The 24,053-nt window shown below is 38.8% G+C and overlaps 2 protein-coding genes across 3 annotated transcripts; one reads left to right on the plus strand and one right to left on the minus strand.

Annotated features, from left to right (window-relative positions):
• The first annotated feature begins 373 nt into the window (after positions 1-373).
• On the plus strand, positions 374-18,943 carry fam102bb (family with sequence similarity 102 member Bb). Of its 2 annotated transcripts, none has more exons than XM_061034478.1 (11): positions 374-634; positions 5,092-5,212; positions 6,237-6,266; positions 6,604-6,720; positions 7,181-7,227; positions 8,032-8,126; positions 10,754-10,855; positions 12,554-12,788; positions 13,872-14,008; positions 14,830-14,899; positions 15,734-18,943. In XM_061034478.1, the coding sequence occupies exons 1-11, from the start codon at positions 489-491 to the stop codon at positions 15,774-15,776; spliced, it is 1,143 nt and encodes a 380-aa protein (XP_060890461.1). In that variant the 5' UTR covers positions 374-488; the 3' UTR covers positions 15,777-18,943. The 2 variants fall into 2 exon arrangements, with proteins under 2 accessions (XP_060890461.1, XP_060890469.1); XM_061034486.1 differs by having other exon boundaries at positions 10,757-10,855.
• A 51-nt stretch (positions 18,944-18,994) lies between these two features.
• henmt1 (HEN methyltransferase 1) lies at positions 18,995-23,755 on the minus strand. The gene is made up of 9 exons (XM_061034468.1): positions 23,660-23,755; positions 23,305-23,417; positions 22,518-22,652; positions 22,253-22,435; positions 21,918-22,104; positions 20,755-20,971; positions 20,500-20,629; positions 19,835-19,992; positions 18,995-19,357 (listed from the first exon to the last, which is right to left on the minus strand). Exons 1-9 carry the CDS (start codon positions 23,741-23,743, stop codon positions 19,248-19,250), a joined length of 1,317 nt encoding a protein of 438 aa, XP_060890451.1. The 5' UTR covers positions 23,744-23,755; the 3' UTR covers positions 18,995-19,247.
• Positions 23,756-24,053: the final 298 nt, after the last annotated feature.

The following is a 24,053-nucleotide window of genomic DNA, read 5'->3' on the forward strand; positions in this document are numbered from 1 at the left end:
ATGCACCTTATAACTTATCATTTAGTATTTGCCTACTTGCACATAGCTCTGTATATATATATATATGTATTTCTCGTTTACTGCACATAGTTCTGTTTACATCTGATAGTCCGATCACTGTCCACTTATGTCTATTCTTTTATATTTTGTATTTAAGTTAAGTTTAAGCTTTAAGTTGTATTTAAATTGACACTTTATATTTAGGTTAACATGTTTCGTTTACTTGCACTGTTGTTAATTTACTGCTCTGTGTGCCTTTGAAAGTTTTTTGAATTTGTGGTGTGTGGTGATTTTATTGTGAAAGTGAACAACCGGAAGTGTCCGTGCAGCTGCGTGTCTTCAGTTAGTGTCACGACTTGACTGTTGTCAGCAGCAGCTTCACGATCCTCCCTCAACACAACACTGTGTCAATACTACATCACAATGAGGCCGTAATGTCCGAGACAGGCGGGATCGGAGCATCTTGTCCAGGTTACTGATTCCTGTGTATGGATTTAATGATGATGAAGAAGAAGAAGTTCAAGTTTAAGGTGGATTTTGAGCTGGACGAGCTCTCGTCGGTCCCCTTTGTGAACGGTGTCCTCTTCTGTAAAGTCAGACTACTCGACGGCGGGTTCTCCGAGGAGTCCTCTCGGTGAGGATTTTAATAAACTAACGCTTAAACTTGCTTTTATTTTTGTGCTCGCAGGTTAAATTAGTGATGTCACGAAGCTAACTAACAGGCTACACGACTAAAAAAAACAGCAGCAGTCATTTCTTCTGTTGTCATGGTGTTGGGTTGTTATAATGTATAATGTACCCTCCAGTTAAAGCTGTTCCTTCACCTGGTCATGTTTGCAGGATCGCACACTGCACACCACCGGCACTAACTTTAGCATTTGTGACGACATGTGCTCAAAAATGTCTCACAGTCTTCATTTCATCGTGTTCAGGACGACATATGGTGACATTTCAAAGGCCAACTTCCTTAAAGGTTGTTGGATCGATAAGTCGATCAGCCAGCTGACTCGTCTCACAGCTGATACAGAGCTAAGGAGGAGTCCTGCTTCATCAATACTGTAACTTCTGTCCCGGTGTGTGTGTGTGTGTGTGTTTAGTTCTCCTTTAATCATTGGGTTGAATCTTTGCAGGTTGAAGGTGCCTGATGCTCTTGCTTAATTAAACTGATATGGATTACCAATAATCAGGAAAATACAAGAAAGAGCTCAGCTGTAGATTTAAATACTACACCTTAAAGTGGTGTGCAGTAGAGCAGTGTTATCTCGAGTGTTTCCTGTCTCATAGCTCAACATATTTTCTCATGTAAATAAATGGATGGAGCCTCCCACTAGAACAACTTTTGTTTTGTTTGGACTACAATGTTTTTATACGTTTTAACTCAAAAGGGCAGTTTACAGTAGAGCTCGACTAAAATCACTTTTTTTTTGACTAATTTGAAATCCCAATGCTTTTCTCTTCAGATTAGTTGTGCACAAACTCCATTGTTTGTGCGCACTGTCTGCAGCACATCTAGCAGATCACCGTAACAGACAGAGGTCTGTGCTAGGATATGTTGGAAAAAGTATTACATGAACATCTGAAAAATTAATCAATAAGTCACTTGTTTTAAGAAAGCAACCATTTGGGTAGCTCTGCAAAGTCATAGTGGTGCAAAATCAGTGTAAAGTGTACATACATGCAGTACAAAAGGTCACATTTCATCCCAGTTTAAAAACAAGTCGACATAGCGAAGGCCATATTGGTAATTTGTGAATTTACAGTTGAAAAAAAACTGAGCCAAAACCCAAAAAAAGCAAAATCTGCAAAGCTGCAATACAGTGTCTTAAATCCTGAGATGATGTCTGCATAATAATCATAAGCATAATCACAAGACTTTTCATTCTTTGCAGGCAGACAGGTAACACCTTAGCTGCCATTTCTCTCCACAAGTTTCACTGTCCAGTCAGAGACGACAGCAGTGATGCTCTTACTCTGACTTACGGTACGGATAGATTGATGTTAAAAGGAACCACATGATGGGGACGCCTAATAATTGTTCATAGAAGGAAATGACTGTACCGTTCGTCGTGTCCCTGAGATCTAAGCAGTGGCGATGATAAGAAATGCATGATGACGTTATTACTGCGATCAAGTTGAGACAGGCACAGGCAGTCCCCTCCTCTGTAATCCGATTTGGATATTCTCTCATAAATTAAGCATTCGACTAAGGGGAAAAGCATTTGTTTTGGATCCCGGCTCAAAGGATCAGATGGCTTCACCATGATTATATAACAAGCCTGTTTTCCTGCAGTAAGTAGCTCTTATAAAATAGCCAAATGAAAAAGGCCTAGTGTGTTGTTATGTGTGATTCAGAACGCCTCAAAGGTCTTGGCATTACGGTCATTTTAAAATGGCTAAATGAAATAGAAGAAATACTGTTAGAGGTCTTCATGCCTGATAAAGAAGATTAAATCCTCCAGATTTCCTGAGGATGGATTGATTTTCTGTGTCGTTAAAATACTTTATTTGCAGCAGTCAGATTTATCAAAGCCCTAAAGTAGATGCCCTCTAACGCTCTTTTAAATCATCCAAATTGTGAGTGTAAGAGAAACAAGGATTGTTGTTTTATGAGCCGTTCTTTTCCTTTGGTGTGGCTTGTCATCTTTGGCACCATTGTTTCTGCCTAAAGCAAGTTTCCATTGTTATATAAGCTTACTTTTTTTTATGGACAAATGACTTGATATTGTCGTAGCTGTTCGACTTGGGAAAACCTCGTATTCTATGTAACAATGTGTTTGTGAGAGAGAGAGAGAGTTGATTTTGCCTGACTTGTGACCACAACTGTGCTTCATCCAAGGATATCTATTATCTGACCCATGTATCGAGATGAGAGCACACTAGTGCCTAAAGCAGGCTTACTATCACTCACTAGTAGTGTTTTTGCGCTGTGAGTTACAGGACATGCAATCAAGCCCGAACTCTCAAAGCACAGAGCGTCCAGCTGGCTGGGAGTTCCCTCTCTCTCCGACTCGGGGAGGTGGTGAAGTCAGCGTTTGTACAACATTGGTCACGCATCTGCTGCTTTTTTTTTTTTTTTATGTGTAGTGAGTCAGGGAAGCAGTGCACAGCATGGGCCTGTTATTCGTTCAGTCTTAACCATCTTAACAGGGATCTGCACACCCTGTTAATCATCAAGGTATTATGTCTCTAACACTCTTTGCACTTCATCTTCTGTCAGGATCCCTTCAGTCTTGAGCTCTTTTTTCACGATTTGAGATGCAAACTATTGTGTTAGAGAGGATTAAAAAAAAACTGTTCTGCGTGTATTTAAATCCAGCAAAGTGGATATTTTTGAATGGCATGTGAGCTGTCTCAACAGAAGGGAATTGGTTTGGTGAGTGGGAGAGGAGAGGATGACTGTGAGTGAGTGAGTGAGTGAGAGAGAGAGAGAGAAGCCATCTGGGGTATCGTAATGCTGCCCACGCGCACACACACACACACACACACACACACTCTCTCCTCTCTAACGTTTCATCTCATCCTTTCACTGAATGAGGACTACACCTCACCCTCATTTTAACCTCTAGTATGAGCCCAGGCGGTGTGTGCACTAAATCAATAGGTGAAAAAAAAAAAAAGGACTGTGATTAAGCAGCGTGTTAAGTGGCCAGAGAAATCAGAGGCTAAGCCCATAAGCTGGTGTTGGCAGCTTGAACCAGCAGCCTTAAGCAGGAAGAGATGTGTTCATTGTTGGATTGGGAATTAGCACCAGTTAACGGCCAAATGCTGGAGAAATGTGAAAATTGGGGCAGACGTCAGATGCACGTGATGCAACAGTTATAGTGATATAGAAATATACTAAATGAAGTTTGATACAATCATTATGGAGGTGACTGCACAGCAGCAAAAAACAAACAAACAGATGGCTAGGCAGAAAATCAATAGAACTTATCCATAAAATCATTGTTTTGGATTGTTAGGATTTGATATCTGAAACTATTCAATCAAAGAATAAGTACTGGTACCCTAAAGATGATAATGAAAACATTCAGACATTCCTCTAATGATAAATAGAGATGCACCAAATCCACTTATTTAAATTTCTGATCCAATTCCAATACACTGATTCCAATATTTTGTTTAAATCATAATTAATACTGTCATTGTTGGTATTAATATGTCAATACTGTTCATTTACAACTCCTGTTTTTGCACATTTACATTTAATCTTTCATATTTAACTAGTAATGCTTAGTTAAATCCTGGTTGTATATATTCACATTCTTAGTTTTGATATTTTTAGTGCTTATTTACTTTGTATTTAATATTATATTGTGTTTAAATTTGTTAATTATTGTGTTTTTTGCTCATATTGTGTGTTTGGACAACCTGCTGCTGTAACGCCACAATTTCCCAGTTTGGGATCAATAAAGTAATTCTATTCTATTCTATTCTATTCTATATTATGTGGAAGGCTTCACAAAGCTTCAGTTAACCAAACAAACAGGAAACAGCAATAACTGTCAGGTTTTTCAAATTAAAACTTTTCAACTGGAGAGTAAGAGTTGTACTTTCTATCATACAGAAGGAGCTGTTCCATCTCATCTTAACGTTGTCATGTCTTTAAAGTGAGACTGTTTAAAGTGCCCAACGATTTTAGTCCGATATCCGATTTGTAAATTACGTCAATATCAGACCCGATAACGATATTAGATAAGATCGGTCCCATCACTGTTAATAAGTTGAATGTCACCCAATGGAGAACTTTAGAGGTCTTTGATCAAAGTTTGTGTTGTTGCTTTTGTATTTTACTGATACGTATAATAAATAATAACTCTTCTGTCCCTGGGCTTTCTTCTCAAATTGAAAAAAAGGAAATTTACTTTTCCGTTGTTTTTGTACACATTATAATGTTACTGCCTGGCTGGATTTGGGATTTAATTTCTTCTTTTTTGTAGCAATCTTTACTCATCTTAATCTGTAATCATGACCCTAAGCTTTCTAACATCCGGCTGCAAATGACCCTTTGAGAGCGCACACAAAAATGCATCTTTCTCTGACCTTTCCAGAGGGCTTCACACTGATCTATGTCTTTGTGATTTCCCCTGACAGGGAGCCAGTGCAGGCCAACTGTGTCCGATGGAGGAAGCGGTTCTCGTTCCCCTGCAAGATGAGCGCCAACGCCGGGACAGGTGTACTGGACCCTTGTGTGTGTCGTGTGTCTGTCAGAAAGGTACAGTGTAAGACTGCTGAGTCTCAGACTTCAGATTTAGATCGATCTACAAAATCAGATGAGCCATAAACGTAGGCTTCATATTGTGAACATTTAAGGTTCAAGTTAAAGACGCTTCAAGCGCAGGCTTTAAAAGGCGACATTTTATTTCAAAATAAGGAGACAGAAAAGGTCTGTGTATGTAAATAAAATAAATAAACTCATCCCTGTGAAAAATGTGACTCTCATTTGATTGCTACCATAACATCTTTAAATGTGAGTGTGCTGTGGTTGTTTAATCATGCCACAGTTTTTAAGAATATTAGAGGGCGAAGGAGAAAATGAACAAGCTTGATTAAGCCTTCCAGATAAAATACGGGTTGTCATTATCAGTGGTTCTCAACTGGTGGGTCGTGACCCAAAAGTGGGTCGTGGAGTCTTTTTCAGTGGGTCGCGAAAGTGGGCTTTGAAAAACAAGGTGTCAAAAAGTCTGAAAATCACTTTTAAAACACGTTTGTTTTGTTTCATCTTTTTGTTCTGTTATTTGTTTGGACAGTCTGAGGTCCAAATTGCAAAAATTTTTTATAAAACAAATCTCATTGGTTGAAAAATATCCGAATTTTGGGTCGCTTATTTCTTCTTAAGGAGCTTGTGATGGGTCCTGAGGCTAGACCAGTTGAGAACCACTGGTCTATATCCATGGCTATTTCTCCAGGCTATTTCTAGTGTACTCAGAAAACACCTTTAATATTATGCTCCCACTGGGTGACCCCCCCCTCCCCCCCTCCCCCCCCTACCAGTGTTTAAGTATTGAACCTTCAAAATGTCAAACAGTCGCACTTTACTGCTGTTTTGGTCAAATAACACTGAACATGGTTTGTTTTTAATTTGTAACGCTCGGTCTATGGTCCCATTCAAGTGCTTTGGAACTACAATATTTCAGATATCAACGACTCGCAGACAATCTTTTTGAAGTTAAATACTTTTTTTTTGTTATCTGAGATAAAGTATTTGTCTATAAAATATGTATACTTCTCTCTTTCAGGAGCTGAAAGGTGGGAAGGCATATGCAAAGGTAAGTCCTCATATATTTATGTTATCCAACAGCCTCCCCTGACCCACCCTACAGGTCACCTAGATTTACAGTAATCAGCCACCGCCAAGAGAGCCCGTAGCTAACAGATGGTCAACAATGCCTGCAGGTTGTCTCATTATGTGCTGTGTTCTTGTTTCAGTCTTTGTAAGAAACTATTAACCGAGCATGCTGACACTAAAGCTTCAAGATTTCCCTCTAGTTTCTTTCATGTCCTGACCTCTTGTCATATTACATCCACATATTGCTGCTGAGCAGGCAAAACACAAGTCTCCTGAGAGAAAACAAAGTTCACCGGTTGTCATTCTTTCTCCTTCAGCTCGGTTTTGCAGATCTGAATTTAGCAGAGTTTGCCGGCTCAGGGAATACAACCCGCAGATGTCTGCTGGAAGGCTACGATACCAAAAATACCCGCCAGGATAACTCCATTCTCAAGGTAACACTGAAGCACCAGTGAAGCAGCCACACCAGTCTGACTTGACTGCGTTAGGAAGGTACCCTGGTGTTTTGAATACAAGCATGGTATGTCCCTCAACTAAGACCTAAAGACCTGCATGGAAAAGGGTTTTGCATAAAGGTTTAGGATGGAGTACAACAACAATGTCCCACAGTAGTGTGTTAGATTGTAGCCAGAAACAAACCACTGAAGATGTTATAAACACAGAGATCCACAGACATTATCTGAGTAAATAAGGAAGTTATAAGTCCTAAAAAGATTTGAATGAGAAGTTGGTTACCGTACAGATCTGCCTTGAGTTTTTGATTTGTCATTTGATTGTTTTTTTTTTTTGCCATTTTGGATGAAGTATACTTGGACCTATTTGAGTTCTAAGTTTAAAGAAAGAAAACAATGCAAGTCAAACCTTAATCGTTAACATGTCTCTCTCTTTTCTTAGGTTATCATCAGTACGCAGCTTATGTCAGGGGATCCCTGTTTTAAAACGTAAGTGAACTGTTCTCAACATTATTGAACTGCTGCAGCTACTTTGGTCTTCAGTTCATCACCAGTCGGTTAACTTGTAGTTGGGCATTCGAGTTTTAACATTTTTACCAATACAATTTGAGTTGCATGGACCTTTTGGAATAAGAGAGCTTGTGGGGTTAAACAGTTCCTATCAGTTTCAGACTTTAAAATGATATGCTCTATCTTCTGTCAGTACTGCTGCACTATAAGCAACACTATCTATTACAGGATAAAAATGCTAAAAATGCAAAAAAAAAAAAAAAAACTGCAGTATGTGCAAAAGTTCCTCAGTCTGCTGCTGACTCCTTTTGTTTTGGAGCTGTTACATGAATTCTGTTGTAGGTGTGGTGCTGACATCTGTTACAGTTTTTCACATGTTTTAGGCTCTCATACTTCTTTTTAGTAGAAACTTGCTGTGCAGTGAAAACATTTGTCATATACATACAGAGAGAGAACGATATGCTGCCTAACCCGAGGGCGGAATTTGACCTAAAAATTATTCAGTAGCCTTTATGTAAATACCAATGGCTTCTTTTATTTCAGCTTGAATTCAAATCCCTGAGTTTATTCCACAGTACTTCTACTTCTAGACAACCGGAATTTAAATACGTCATGTCCTGACTCGATGTTGTTTCGTTTTGATGTTTTAGTTCCATCTCCCTCGATGATGTTGTTTTCTTACCTTGCTTTGTGTTTTTTTTTTATGAGAACGATTCAAATAACGGACACACTGAAATACTAGAGAGGAGAAAAAAGGAACTATTGTCTTTCCTCTGTCATCAGGCCGCCCTCCACAGCCACAGTCATCGGGATCCAGGGGGATGTAGAGAGCGTGCTGGAGGAGAGGAGGAGAGGGGACTCGCAGAAAGGCTGTTCTGGTGAGACCAATCACGCCACATTACACTCCCCTGCTCTGCCTCATCATCCCAATGGCTTTTTTTTTTATTTTTTTTTAAACATCTGATGCGCTCTCTCTTTTGCTGTGCTAAACCCCAGCTTATAATTAGTGCAGTTTATCACATGATACAGACATATCCCTCAAATTGTTCAGCAAAGCAGAAAGATTCCACCATTTTAATTGTATGATGTATCTTCTATATTCTCTAAATCACTGCTATGTAACACCAATAGCAGTTTACATTACACAACGTCTGACCTGCTTTCTCGCCATATAACACTTCACTCCGGCTCCTTGCTTGCTGCACCAACTTTGGAACTAGGGCTGTTTTTCCCAGAACCCCATGACTCGACACGTATCACGATACAATACATATCGTGATATACATACACATTGGTTTTGGATAATGGACCATGTCCGACACAGAATTCACTACAACAGCTGTATTGTGGAGAATAACAGCAGAGGCCTTAGGATCCTACAACCTAAAACACTTCAATTCATTTCATCAGAGATCCATCAGAGAAAAAAATGTAATCCCAGAGCTATGGCTATGGTGTTATTGTGAGCTGCACCAAAGGTCAATTGTCTTTCAAAACTGTCCTCACAGCTTTGCAGCCATATCGATTCTGTAACATCTGCACCGATACAAGGAGCACATGACGATACAGTAGTAAGTACAAACCACTTTATAGCCAACAGCTGTTAAATACAAGGTGTGGTGTCGGTAGATAAAGGAGTTTTGTTTTTAGAATTGGTATTGGGGAGGAAAATGTTGTTTAGTTGTTGCAGTGCAGTTGTTCCTTCTTCACTAATGAAGCTCATCTTTGAAGCTGCAGACATTGTTCTGATAAATACTGTGATTCTTCCTGTATGTCACGTGCACTTGTCTCTGGAGACTAGTACTTTTTATCACTGCTATTCATTTACCATCCAGCTGCACTGTAAACATGTTTCTTTTCCAGCTGTGCCTTTCTGCTACATTTCACTCTCCCTCTCGTCTCTCCCTCTGTGTGTGTGTGTGAGTCTGTTCATGGACGAACACGTTGCTGTAGTGAATGCTTGTGCATGCTGGAAGCTTCAGAGTGTAGTGCAGCTCTTTCATGTATAATTTAAACTAGTTCTCTTTTAGATAAGCTACAATCTGCTCTGACCCTGTAGGCTCTATCATGGTTAAAAATAGGACATGTGTGTGTGTAAGTCTGTGTGTGTGAGGGGGGGATTGTTGGTTAGCATGTATTCACAACACGTGTATTTGTCTGCTGAAGACAGTTCTCTTTCCCACCAGCAGCATTGTGTCTTGGTTGTGCATGTTTGCGGATTATGTGCATTAGTTTTTCACATGTTGGTGCAGTATCAATTGAAAATGGATGTTGTTTTAGTTTTTAGCAATTGTGATTTATTATTTATTTGTAGCTGGGGTTATAAATGTATTTATGCATGCTGGTCCTCCAAGACAAGTCTAGATATTGTGTGAACCCGTGGATGCAAAGGTCACCGTAAACTACAAGTGTGTATCAGTGAGTCAAAATAGACTTGTCTTTTAATTTAACACAAAATTATAAAGATTTATTAGGTGTCCTAATTAGCTATTTGTATAGAAAGGGGTAAGAATATATAATTTCAGCATTAAACACTTGTGCCTGCCTGGCTGTGATCATTACATCATACGCGTTAAGCACATTTGAAAATGCACGGGGCAGATGTGACATTGTTTCATTTTTATTCTGGGATTAAAACAAAGGGGTTTTTTCAGGGAATGCTGGATATTACATGCTTAAATATTCACTTCACTAAGACCTTAGGGGGAAGCTAGTTCACATTTAATCCACATTTACATCCTGAGGTTCAAAACAACTGGAATGGTTTGTATCTTCTGCTTTGTTGCTGAGGCAGAGGACTTTTTTTTTTTTCTTACCTAAAGCTTAGCAGCTCAGCCTTTTTTGCCCATGTGCCTGCTTGACATTAAAAGTGGTACACGGGGGTTTTTTTGGTTTTTTTTCACTGCACGTGTTTTAAAAAGGCTGACATTTCAGAAACTGGGGTACATACTCTTCAATGTTGGTTGTCAAAACAGTCATGTAGCTTTTTGGATTTTTCAGTCACATATTTTCTTTTTATGGCAGAAGCACCTGAGCTTAGAAAATGTTGTGTATGTGGGTAAATGTTGTGATAGTATTGGAAAAAAAAGGGGTTCTCCTGTCATTCTAAAACATTCTCAGAAGTGCTTTTATTTTGGTAACCACCATAGCTCATTTTTCCAACAATGGTCACTTTCTCATTTTGAAAGGGATGGTGAACTAAAGGACAATGTGAGAAGATGTAAGGAGTTTAAACCGCTTTCTGTCAGCAGAAATAAAATGCTTTCATTCACTACAGTATTTTCTACACCACACTAGCAAGCTGGAGATCAGCCATCGAGAGTACACAGCATGGGTCTTGACAGGTTTACTGCGGTTCCTCTTTATCTGATTTGGCTTCAGTAAGGCCGTAAACCATGGATTTTTGTCTTTATACGTACATGTCAGTTTTTTAGCAATACAATCTTGTAGAGCTTTCAGGCCTTCACAAATACCCTGTCTATCTTTTCTGTTCTGTCTAATCCAGCAGAGAGTCGAGAAGGGAAGTGTCCTGTTGTTTCTGAGGATCTTGGCGGCTGCGGCCATTCCCGAACATCCAGCTATGCCAGCCAACAGTCCAAACTTTCAGGTAGAGGCTCCCAATATTTTGAATTTTATTTCTTAATTTTAACCCGATATGGATCGTACACACAATCTCTGCAGATAAAGATAAAAACTTTTTTAATACGGTTGTTTTATACCAACCACATCAAATACAAAACACCAATCTTTTGCTCTTCTGAAATCATTTTGGATGGAGATGTAATGTGGTTATGTGTGTAAGGTCTAGGGATGAGTTGTTGACATTATTCGAGTAATGTTTCAGCACTCACACGTTGGTGTTTTGTCGAGCCGCAGTACAAGCTACTGTCGAGGCTAACAACAGCTACGAGAGTGGAGAAGATGAATGAGGAAAGAGCAGCAAAGTTTAGCAGAACGTGTCTGTCACTACAGCCTCATGGACAGCTCTCACCACAGAGACATGTTACCATCACTTGTCATTTCATTCACAACGGGGAATTGGGAAAACCGCTGTACTATGTACAAACAGATGAGCAACACACTGCCAAAAACATAGCGGTATTATCGGACCACCAGAAGGTCTTGTGTTCAACTGGAGCATACTACTATACTATAAAAATATTTAATAATTGAGTACTCATTCATAAGGAAATGAGAGTATTTAGATGACTGTAAATGTCCATCCCTGGTGAGGACAAGCTGAGAAACCCTTTGAGAAAGTAGTAGAGAAGTAATGAAATTATTCTTCAGTGACACTCCACCAGAGCGGTTCGAACTTGAGGCTCCAGTTTCCATTAGAGGCAGATCAGATGTCTGTAATAAAAAAAATCAGAGGAAATAGAGATTTGCACTGAGCACAGCTTTAATGGCCCTGAAAAACGCGTATTAGAAAATGTATTTCCTGCCACATTTAACTGTTGGTAGATTTATTTGAACCAGGAATTAGTGTGCAGGAAGTTTCCACGACTGATCTGATGCCCTGAGATCTCTCATGCTTGAAATGGCTTCCTGTAGACACAGACAGCATGTGAGTCACACTGCACAAAAAAATTGAACAAGTCACAAATCTACTCAACAGCACGGCAAAAACTAATCCTGAATAACGCCTCGTTTGAAAGCGGTTCATGTTTATGAACTAATGTTTGAATCCTGATATTAGGTAGTTCTTTTACCTTTACACTCCTCCACTTGTATCTCTGTCATTAATGTTTAAAGGTAGACTTTACTACTGGTGCTGTTATTAGATAAATGTGTAATGACATGAATGTGTCTCAGCAGAGATGAGGCTTTCATTTCTTTAATGCAACGACAGACCTGCATTGACCTAGTAGAATGATAAATGTTGAACGTTTTTACAGTACAAAGCACGATTAACAAATTATTTTACATTTTAAACACTGAAGGCAAAAAAACAACAACCCTGTTAACCCCCCAAAGGGGCAATGCAGCAGAGATGTCTAAATATGCAGGACACATTTCTACTGACTCTTTAAACCAACTAAATAGTTTTTTCTATAATAATGTATCCAATGACAAGTGAAAACAGGCTAAATAATGTCAGTCTTGGTGATAAGCTTTATCCAGATAAGCTAAAAACCAAAGTGGTGACTGGAAAAAAGCTCCCATTAAGTTGTGTGGAAGGAGTGTGTGTGTAAAGTGATGCATCAATGAAAACAAGTTTCCACTGTTCTAAAATGGACAACAAAGATATTATTGTTCTTTGAAGAACTGTACTGTACTGACAATCCGTTCTCATTTCTCTCAGGATATAGCACAGGTCACTCCCGCTCCTCCAGCATGTCAGAGTTCAGCCATCGGAGAAACCACTCAGTAGGGAGCGCCTCAACAGGCATTGGTAGCATCCCAGAGCCCAGTGAAGACCGGGACAGAGAGTCAAGACCCTGCCCTGCTCTACCGGAACACCCAGTCCCTGCAGCCACTACTAGCAACCCAGTGGGTACACCAGTACAGAGTGCCTCATCCTGTGAACGACTCAACAGGTGAGTTGTTGTGTCATTTAGAAAGTGAAACATAATGTATGAAAAATACATACGGATGTCATTGCTGTCAAAGTCCCAATGCACAAAGAAAAGGCACTCATCCAGTCAAATGGTAACCCCATGTTTTGTAGGTAACAATAAAAGGAGAAAGTTATCTAATAGACGTTAAACTTTAATCACATCTGAGGCTTGCGGCACATTACAGGAAGCATCTGCTCTGAGGCAGAAGAGCGGAAAACTAACTGTGGGTTCTTTATGTGGTGTCAGCAGGGGCTCTTGTTGTTTTTAAAGAGTTTGTTTGTTTGTGGGATCTAAAAATATCCTAGCATGAGTCAAGCAGAGAAGCTTCTTTAGCCCATGGATCGTTTTAAAGTACCTTTGTTGAGAGCTAAGGGTGACTTAGAGAGGGGCCTTACAGAGTGGAGAGTGTATGGCTCTCCAAAAGTATGGGGGAAGCCCATACCAAGTCATACATAATGCTACTTTAGGTGTACTGTACATTTAGCCAACCGCCTAAGGCCTGCATTTTTACCATTTAATTCTCACAAACATGTTAGAACTACACAGTAAAGCTATGCTATATCTTCATATTTACCAACCTAAATGACAGAGGGGTCAGTCTTTTTTTGGAAGAAAGCGAAGAGGCATGTTGTAAAATGTTTAACAATTCATTGAAACTTCCCGGGTTTTGTCAGAAAACTGTTCAAATAAAGTGCACACAATATGTGTATGAAATTTTCAAGCTGGCCATAGCTTCAGATCTAAGTGCTTCAATTATTGATTTAAAAAAAACAAGTTTCTAAATAGCAGTACCTAATTGTTTGCTCTATTCATGTGCTACTGTATACAAAGCAGCAAATAGAACTGGTGTAGCTGCTAGAGCTGCAAAAAAACGTGTTAATGGACAATAAGTGGATTCTGATAGGCATCATTTTCAGCTGGACATGGACTCCCATGTTACACTGGTGGTTGACCGCAACCTTGTTCAGCACCAAATGAAAAATAAAGTCAGTGAGACAAACAAAACAGCTTTTTGAGTTGGCCTTAAAGTATTTGTTTTCGCTTCTATATCCGTCTCCTCAGATACCCAGTGAAGCAGGACTCCATGGAGTCACAGATGAAGAGAATGGACGACACGCGAGTGGATGCAGACGATGTTGTGGAAAAAATTCTTCAGAGTCAAGACTTTACACCAAGCCTACTGGACTCCAGTGCTGAAGGTAAGGCCAGAAAAACAGAGTACGGTCAATAGAGGCACAATTGTAATCACAACTCCCTCATATACTAGGGTTGTCATACCAGAATTTTAATTTGATGCCAGTAAATCAGACTATATTGATACGTATTTTGATACCATGGCCACAGAAATAGAAGTCCTACAAACACAAAATATATATATATTTTTTGGTTTTAATAACCAACATGTACACCATACTGGTACTGAAAAGTCAAATACTGTTACAAGTAACAAAATGCATAATAAGCTGAATTTCCCACCTAAAACTGGAAGACACATTTAAAAAATATTCCATCTGACTAAACCTAGTCAGAAAGTGTGTGTGGTGATGTCTGTATCTGCACAGGCCCCACCCCCTGTCTGTGCTGTTTATGTTGCTGTGCAGACGTGCTTATAGGTTCTCTAGAGTGTATGCACTAAGAAACAATCCGAAAATATAAATTTGTCAATTATCCATATTTCATTTCCAAATAAAAATATTCAATTAAGGATCAATCCTTCATTAGTTGCAGCCCTACTCTGGAGCCCTCCTGCTTTTGTTAATTGAACAGCTTATTTGCATTAGAAAATAATTAACAGTACTTTAGCCCTCCATGCACAGAGTCTGTGCACTTTGGGGAGAAGGACAATGTTTTTTTCTTTCCAAGGTCTCATGCAGCTCAAAGCTGTGAAACATAAGATGTTGTCAATACATGATTATTTTTAGATTGCCTAGCAACTGGCTGCTCCTCACGACCAGAATTATACAAGGGGATGTGTGTGCTCTACACTGACTGAATGTTACTTCAACTGTGTCTGTTTCAGAGGAGGGCTTGCGTCTGTTTGTTGGCCCTGGTGGAAGCACAGCCCTAGGAAGCCATCACCTTCATTCCAGGTGAGGATGGCTAATATCTGTCTGAAACTATCTAATGGATCACCGTTAAATTCAACAGCAACCAGGGGTTGCCAGTTGTGCAACTATGGCCAGTAAATAATAACTGAATGTGGAAAAGACAATGTGCAGCTTGACATTACGGTCAATTAAAAGTGAGTTGAACATTAGCGTTCGCATTAGTATTCACATCCTGTTCAATTCTTGGCGACCCAAGAGGGGAATACATTTTCTGTTTGTGGTTAACCCCTCCATGCTTTTGATGGACTCACAACCTCCTCCTGCCTGTCTCCTTATCGTCCTTCTTAATAACAACCCATCACTCCTGCTCTTCAGTGTACATTTCCCTGTAACAATACAATCAAACAGACAGTTAACTGACTTCCTGTGCACCACATTTTGTCTTCCCTACATCCTTAAAAAAATAGGAAATCTTCAAGTATAGCTTTAAAGGACACTATGTAGCCTGTTTGTCATGCTTAACATGCTTTTAGTTTGTCTTAGTTGGTTAGCGCGCTCTTAGCTAGTGACAAAAAGACAATAACTTACTGTGTTGTGTTGACTGTGAGAATAATGTGAAAAAGGTTCTGTAAATAATTTTAGATAAGAAAGAAAGACTGCTAGATTGCTTAAAAGGCATTGGTGTTAGTATTTGTTTGGGTGTAAGAAGTTAAAAAAACCTACCAACTTTACATTTAACTCGTATTGATAACTGTACTGTCTTTGAATAGTGACCTGCAAAAACATATGAACACAAACAAAGCTAGAAGTATATGACTATGATGACAGCTCTACTCTATGATGCTGATTTCATTTGGTGTTTTCTTTTCATCCCAGGGTTGGAGCTGGAGCATACGAGCAGGTGGTGATAAAGCGTTAGACATGCAGGCTCTAAGAGGAGGGCTCACACTGCTTTGAGAAAAAAACAAAACTTGATGTAAGGCTGTGTCAGCTTCAATCTGCACTCCTACAGCACACACAAGTTACCTGATCAGCACTGTGTCCTCCCTGATCGCTCTTTGAATGGTTGACATTTTAACAGTGCCCTCCTGTGTTCATGTATGAAACTGTACTGTAGCTCTCTGATGGGTTCTTTTTTTTTTTTTGTTAAGATCGGGAGGTCATCTCAGTGCAAACATACAGATGTGTGTTAGGAAAAAAAAACGAGCAATGACCAGATCCTTCAGAAAACATTAACATAAAACATTTACAGTCTGCTTCACATTTTCTGGGATTAGATTAACCTCATTAGTTGAAGTCCAACGTTTTCACGCAGCAGCCAAAACTGTACCGAATAAATTGTAGAGGAACTGGGAGAAATCGACACTGAGGACACAGGACATGCTGTGTGTGTGCACCATCAGAACAAACTGATATCAACACTGAAGAGGAGTACGTGCTTTCAAAACATTCCTTTTGACTCTTTGTGTGTTCGGAGATTTCAAATAGAATTTTATAATTATGAATAGCCTATAAGCTGCTAAAAAGCCGCAGTTGTTGGCACTCTGACAACTGTTATTGTTTTGATTGTGAGAATGTTTTACTACGAAAAGGAGGCATCAGAGTCGAGCTATTTGAGGATGCAGACTGTGCGTGAGTGTAGGTAAGTGTCTTTTATGTGTTGACCACTGTTAGCAGTATCAGTTATCCTGTTGTCGTGGATGAGCGGGAGGATGTGACACAAAGTCTTTCGTAGCGGATGTTATATTGGTACTTGCAAAAAAAAAAAAAAAATGTGATAACAGACGTTCTTGCTTGCATCTGAATGGCACACTGCTAAGTGTTGTTTAGGAGAATCCTCCACAGAGAGGGGGATTAACACCACAATTGTTGAAGACCAAGTGAAGACATTTTTTGATACTTTCCTCACCATATTATCACCCAAACTGTAGAAAAGTGTAATGCAGTTAAAACTGGCTTTGAAATTTTCACTTTCTACAAATAGGGAGCGTAATGAATCTAAATCCCAGTGACTAGGTTTTGGTTTTGTAGTGCTCACCATGTTGCTGTAACAACACATCAGTTCAGGTTGCGTTTACTGCACTCTGTCACGGAGAGACAGCCAACGAGACAGCTCAAATAAATGTAATGCCTTGTAAATTATCAGATTAATTTCAGTATTTTAATAACAGATGTACAGACTAATACCCAGCTAAACAGATCCATTCTATACCTGTAATCCAAAGCTTACTAAATAAATGTTATTTTCTTAAACAGATTTAAAAGGACAAGAAAACTGAAATATAGGTAAATACTGTGACTTCCCCCCAAATTCCACAAATATTATCCAAACACACAGGCAGTCTAGTTTTTTTTAGGTGATGTTTCCTTCTTCTTTTTTTAAAGAAAATGTAAATCCTACATCAATGATGTTATGGGTTTAATATTCAGCCGAAATGTTAAAATATGAAGGTTTTATGTGTCTGTTACGCAGTCTGCCTTTTTTCTGGAATTTACTGCTCTTGTAAGTGAATGCTCTCTGGCTTTGTAGGTCAGTAAAAACCAAATGTAAAGGGGCTTCTGTGATTAATATCAAGGTAGAAGGGCATATATCCAATGCCTGGCATTTAAGCTACGTATCTATTGTATACCTATGCTTTGCAACTCAACTACATCATTGGAAGAAGGCCTGTTGATCAGGAAGCTTAAATCAGCGAACAAATGGAAGATGCTGTGATGTATCAACAATTTCATAAACGTGCAACTGATGCATACTGTAGTTTGTATCGCTCTAGGATTGTTAAATGAAGGACTTAATAGGTGATTCACTGCCATGTAGAAAATGCTCAACAGCACCTGTCTTAAAAAGCTGCAGAGTATTAGATTTCTTTGTGTTTGTATATCTCCCTCCAGCTTATAAACTGCTAGACTAAACAACAGTCTTATAACAAGTCTATTATCCAACGCAATCAGTATCGAATCAATTAGAGCTGCAGATAGAAGTCCGACTTCCTAATATACATCTGAAATCCTGATAGTGTCATGCATGTTGAGGATTTGAATTTGTAGCCTCATAGAAGATTAACTGCACAATAAACTCATTAAATATCAAACTAGCCAAAGTACACAACAAACGATTCACCAGGGACCCTGTCAGGCCTATGCATAGGGAGTATATACACATTATAACTAGTGAAAACAGACTGTATAGTATCTATAATCTTCTGTCTCCTGTCATAAGCCATAGTCGAAGTATGATACTTCCTTTCTTAGATTATATACATGTGGAATCAATATCTGCACAAATGTCATTGTATGGTATTGAACTATGTCAGTGTTCTCTGTTTCTGTGTCCCTCTGTTCTGCATGATGAAGATGTCCTTTTGTTAGCTTGCAGAACTTGACACATCTTCATGTTTTACCTAATTTAATATTGTGCCATCTTTTAATCTGAATATTTCCACACTGAAGGAAGATTTTCACTTGCCTAATTAGCAGGTATAACATCTGTTTTGTTATTGATACGTCATGTTAAAGCAGAAATCTGCAAAGTATTTGCTGTGACTGTAAGTCAGTGTTCTCATTTGATTATTTTGTATTTCCGGCATGGTTTGACTTTTCAATGATGAAAGTAACATCTGAAGGATATCATCTTCTGTGTTTTGGAATCTTTCATTGCTGATATTGTGCCATATGTTTTCTAAATAATTCATTCTTTAAGGGAGAGAAAAAAAGTCTTCTCCCTGCATAGTAAAAAAGTGTTTAGTGTATGATTTATGGCTATCCAATAACAACTATTGTCTGTTTTTTTTGTGTGTGTTTTTGGATCAAAATCACTTGTTTCACTTGTGGGGAACAGGTGTGTTCATCTTGGTACCTAACATGTTGTTACAAACATGGTTTCTTCTTCTCTTCTGTGAAGCTGTTGTCTATATAAAACTGTCAAATGTATTCTCCGGTAAAGTGATGTTCTGCGCTGTTCTGACACCGTTCAGTGTTTCCTGTTAAAGGCTTGTTTTTTGACCAACATTTGCTTCCTTAACAAGAGTACTGGATGCTTCAAATGTGTACCTTGCACTGTTGAATTAAACGGTTAAAAAATCTGGAGCAGTGATTTCATTTCATCTTGTTAAAATATACAACATCCAGCGGGAAATGTTTCCTTTTCAGACTTTTATTTTACACATCTGGACTGTCAATATACTCGTGTTGTAGAGGCCAGGTGACACTTTAATTCTTATAGGAAAAACAGTTGCAGTAAAAAAAAAAAGCCACTTAACAAATCCAAGAGCCAGCTCTTCACGGATTTGTTAGAACATTTTGTGATGTCCAGTAGCATCCAAGTGAAGTTCACTCATGAGTTCACTTGGTAAATTTGAAGATGTCACCTACTTGTCCTGTATCCTCCAGATCAAACATTTGTCTCCCAGTCTTCCTCTTGCTCAGCACTGTGGGAACACTGGCTGACCCCAGCATATCCGCTGTCCTCCAGATCATTCTGATCCTCTTCTTCTTCAAGGTCTTAAACAACAGATGAAAGATCAACCACAGAAACTGATTATTAGAATTATAGATTTATTGGAAAAGTGTCATTACAAAGTCAGCTGAGGATGCATTATGGTCGTAATTCACCATTAATGATTAATTGTTCACAAACCGTGATGAAGTGCTGGAAATGTTCATTGTTATTAACTGCTGCAGTTAAATGGTGACACCTGCTGGGCAACCTTCGGTGTTGCATTAGTAATGGAGGTGTTCACGAAGACAACAATTAAACTTTTCAGTCAGAATACAAACCAGAGTAATGTCGTCATCAGTATGTCTTTTTGGTCTGTAGGTACTCTATGTTATTGTGTTGTTGAAGCAAGGTGAGGAAAAGATATCAAACAGTGACAGAGTATCAGCTGTAATTAATTAGAGTAATATTTATTCATTGAGTGACAGCACTAGTTTAAAGATCAAATGTAACACACTTGAAAGAGACTGAATTGTAAGTACCCTGTTCTTGAAGATTTACAAGCAGAGCAGAGCCATCCTGGCTCAGTTTCACTTCGGGACCATCCATCAACAGACGTCTGAGATTACTGAGACTTCCACTCAGGGCACCGACTTTGGGACAGGATGTCCACAGCACAGCCAGAGGGACAGACACACTCCTGTCAGCACAGACAACAGGTCACATTATAATACAAAAATGCTAACAGAAGCTTTGATGTTGTCTGAACAGTCATGGAAGAGGAATTCAGACCTTTACTTAAGTTAAATTAGTACTTAAAATCTTGAGTTAAAAGCTTAGGGTGGCCAAATTAGTTGATATTTACATTTATCTAAACTCTTTTATATTGTCATAAGTCAAAAAGATCGGTTCATTCTGTAAAAATACAAAATAAACAGCTTAACATCCTTACTACATTTCTACTTTCCTTATTGGTGCAATAATTGTGCATGAGCTGAGAGTTTTCTACCAGGTTAAACTAAACTAGGGCAAAAGGGAAACAAAAGGTGGTTGGGTAAGTTGAGAACAACAACAAAAACAACAATGTGCTGTGCTCCTTTTCCTCTTACTTTTCTTGATTATCCTTCAGGTCTCCCAATTTTGAGATCAGTTCACATTCCACTGCTTCTTACTCAGAGTATACTTCATCTTCCTCAAGCAAACTCACCTTTGCAATGTGCTAGACTCCTGTTTTCCTTTGCCTTTTGTCCAAAACTCCTCGTCACCTTCTCCTGCCTGATATTCTAACAATGCTCTGCCACAGTGCTCCATCAGATGGTTCATCTCTGCTCCATGTGCTGTGAAATATAGAATCTTACTGTAAGCACTTCATTTGTTACAAAGGCAAAGATAATGTTACATTATCATGAGAATAATTCATTAGAAAGACAACCTAGAACACCCTAAAAAAAGTTGTGTTCACCCGTCTGCTTCTCCTGCATCTCCATGTCCTGCTCTGAAGATCCAGGACATTGGTCCCCTCCTTCAGCCTGGCACTGTGTATAACAATCATCCCTCTCCCCACTCTTCTCCTCTGTCCATCTTCTCTTCAGCTTCTCTGCCCAGTACAACACCTCAGTCACCAGGACCCTCCGCAAGATGTTGTTGTCATGCAGGCTGGGGTAGTTTATACTGTAAAGCTTATAAAGAAACAAAATAGGTTACAAAATTAGATCATCATAAAAACATCTTTACTGATGTTTAGAGTCCTAAAAGAGCTTTTTGAGACCTATAAGAATTCACCTAACACTAAGCCAGGTGTAGAAATGTCTGATAGAAACGTTCTCTTCTTGCCTGCATTGTTTGTAAATCCTGTTGGATTGCTTCAGTCTCAACAAGCCTCAACATGAAGACGAAAAATAATACTGATTGTAGTTGTAGTTGCTGAAGGTCACCAGCAGAGGCTGACAAACTGTGACTATTTCTATTATAACTCCTTCCCAGATTATCTTTGCTTTTTAAAAATTCTAATTTAGCATAGCTTGCTATGAACACTGGATACATTAAAGCAAACATATGAATTATATCTAAAACACTGAAGTGTTGATCTCCAGCCCTCCTTCAGGTTTACAGGTTTTGGATTGGGCATATTAATAACCCCATGATGGCTTTAAGTCTAGGAGGTTATATTTCCCAAAGAACAGGAAATGTTTTAAAAAAATTAAAAAAACAGAAATGTTGTAAAGAAATGGAAATGTTACTGTCAACAGCACATTGATGTTGAAATGAGATCTAAGAGACATTTAATACATTCCTTTTGAAAAAAAGTTTTACAGGGAACAGAGCTTTATATTCAAAATATTTTTCCTACAATTTCTTCACATTGATGAAAACATGTGAGTATTTATTAGTGATGTAAGACATGTGCTACAGATATTTCTATGAAGATTGTTGTATTGATAAATGTTTTATATTTTTCAATTTTGAAAGCTCTTACTGTTTTAAAACATTATTTCATGTTACATTTTCCCAAAACTTAAAGTAGCAAGAAATGTCACAGTTAATCATTCCCATAGCAATAACAGGTTAAAGACTCAAGCCTGCAGCTAACTCAAAAACGAATCATCCGTAAAGAGGTTTACTCACCAGCGTGTATGAAAACACATCAATGGCATCATCAGCAAACAAAATGTTGCAGCCATCTCTCCCCATGAGCCGGTGAAACACACCAATCTGGGAGCAGAAGCCGACTCTCTCATCGTGACCTGTCGGTGCCTCTCCAACACCAGTGAACTCCACCTCATAGCCATACTTCAAAGACACCTTATGAGCCCTGAGGAGGAATGTCACGTTTAAATATTCAGTTCAAACGTTTATTGTACACATTAACATTCCCTGTTGTAAATATCTTTTTCAAAACTAAATTTTTGATTTCCACAAAACTCTAAAAAGCCTGAAAATGAATCCTTAATCTAGCATACCAGGACTGGAACTCCGCTCTAGTCCACTCGAACTTGTGGTCAGTGTGCCTGAAACCTTTGAGTCCAGGGAGAAGGGGATTGAACTCAGAGTTTGGGGTGCTGACAATAACAGCAACCGGGGTCATGTAACCAAATACCACCTCAGAGAAGTACTCCACATCAGGAAGAGTGAGGTGCTCTATGCTGCAAAAAAAAAAAAAGAAATCACATTGTAGCCATTAAATAGAAAACAAAGACAATGAAACTCAAAAGACAAAAAGCTTACAGCTCTATACTGGTCACGAGATCAAATCCTCTGAGGCGGGAATCATTCTGCGTTACAGATCCCTGGTACAGCTCAATGCACAGCTGATCATAAGTCGGCTGCAGATAGTCAGTTGATATAGGAACTAAGTCATGCCTGTAAGAACATATAAGCAGAGCACAAAATCAGTGTCAGTCATCACAGTATTAAGATAAGATAAGATTAACTTTATTCATCCCAGCAGGGAAATGTAGGTGTTCCAGCAGCCAGCATACATACAAACACACAACACATATATACATACATATCCCACCCATACAAAAAAACATGAGCCCACAATACAGTTTGATATATGATATATGCAACTCAGGCTAAAGTTTAAAAGTTTCACAGTTATCAACAACACACACTTGATCTTAGAAACTGCTTATCCATCAACCAAATGAAAGACAGGTCAATGAAGCTTGTTAGCAGGTATACCTCACAAAAACACATGGAAATAATAGCAACATTTTCACCATTGCAATTAATATAAATGGTATGCATCAAAAACACTAACAGAAAGAAACACTTTTTTTTATTATTGATTCCTGCAGGACTAAGTACAAAGCATAAAGAAACTGCAAAAAATAAACAGAAGTTGTGTGCAATCAGTTATGAAAGAAGAAATCAGTGGTTATTAATACTGTATCCAGTCTAGTCTATAGAGTCCTGCAAGGATACAATTCTGAGTCATTTCAGCCATGTGTAAAGGGGCTAAAGGGGGTTTTATTTCTTACTAAGAGCTCTCAGTCTTAGATATACATACATGTGTTTCTTTACTTTGGCACCATCGATGTCCACTCCAACCAGCAGCTCAACTTCACGGTGAAACTTCAGTTTTTTGAGAAGGCTGCACTCACTGCACCCAAGGTCCACCACCTACCACGAAGAAATGAGACGAATAAAGCCGTAGTGTTGAATTGAAGAAAAAGTAGTACAACCAAAACCTTGTTGAAGAATAATAAATATTGTTTAACAAGACGTGCATGCAGATAGCTAGAATTAGCTCTATCAATGTATGGCTTACTGGAAAAAGTTGGATAATCAGGAGTAATTTAGTGCGCTTTTAAGTAGCTCAAATAAGCGTCATACTCGTTTCCATTGACTGGTGGTTAACTTACCTTTCTAGATTTGTTTCTTTTCACAAAATCAATTACAAACTGGTGTCTTTGCCTATGAAGCGGCGGTTTGAATATTGGCTCCATCTCGACGTGTTTTTCCGGCTAACGTCAATAATCCCGCCCGGCACCAGAGGACGCTGTTATCATCGTAGGTTGGTGTTTGGGACGATAACTGGCAGTTTTTATATTTTTGTTAATAATTTATCAAGAAACACAAGTGGTTCAGCCGTCTGTTTGTTGTTTTTGTCGCCATTTTTTTGTATCTCTTTAGAAAGCGCTGCAGTCGGTTATTTTATGTTGTTATTTAAACAATTGTTGCCTAGCAACACTAAGTGTGGGGGCGGAGCTTAACTGACTCCGATCTCTGACGTCAGGTGACAGAGAGCTTTTTTTT

This window comes from Labrus mixtus, chromosome 3 (genome assembly GCF_963584025.1).
Source record: "Labrus mixtus chromosome 3, fLabMix1.1, whole genome shotgun sequence".
NCBI classification, from domain to species: domain Eukaryota; kingdom Metazoa; phylum Chordata; class Actinopteri; order Labriformes; family Labridae; genus Labrus; species Labrus mixtus.

What these genes read in the sequence shown, in the direction of transcription:
- fam102bb (XM_061034478.1), top strand. Translation starts at nt 489, where the DNA reads ATGGATTTAATGATGATGAAGAAGAAGAAGTTCAAGTTTAAGGTGGAT. An exon ending in CTCGCAGAAAGGCTGTTCTG is followed by an intron (nt 8,127 to 10,753) that starts GTGAGACCAATC and finishes TGTCTAATCCAG; the next exon opens with CAGAGAGTCGAGAAGGGAAG. An exon ending in TCCTGTGAACGACTCAACAG is followed by an intron (nt 12,789 to 13,871) that starts GTGAGTTGTTGT and finishes CCGTCTCCTCAG; the next exon opens with ATACCCAGTGAAGCAGGACT.
- henmt1 (XM_061034468.1), bottom strand. Translation starts at nt 23,743, where the DNA reads ATGGAGCCAATATTCAAACCGCCGCTTCATAGGCAAAGACACCAGTTT. An exon ending in ATGTGTTTTCATACACGCTG is followed by an intron (nt 20,972 to 21,917) that starts GTGAGTAAACCT and finishes TTTCTTTATAAG; the next exon opens with CTTTACAGTATAAACTACCC. An exon ending in GAGTCTAGCACATTGCAAAG is followed by an intron (nt 19,993 to 20,499) that starts GTGAGTTTGCTT and finishes CTGTGCTGACAG; the next exon opens with GAGTGTGTCTGTCCCTCTGG.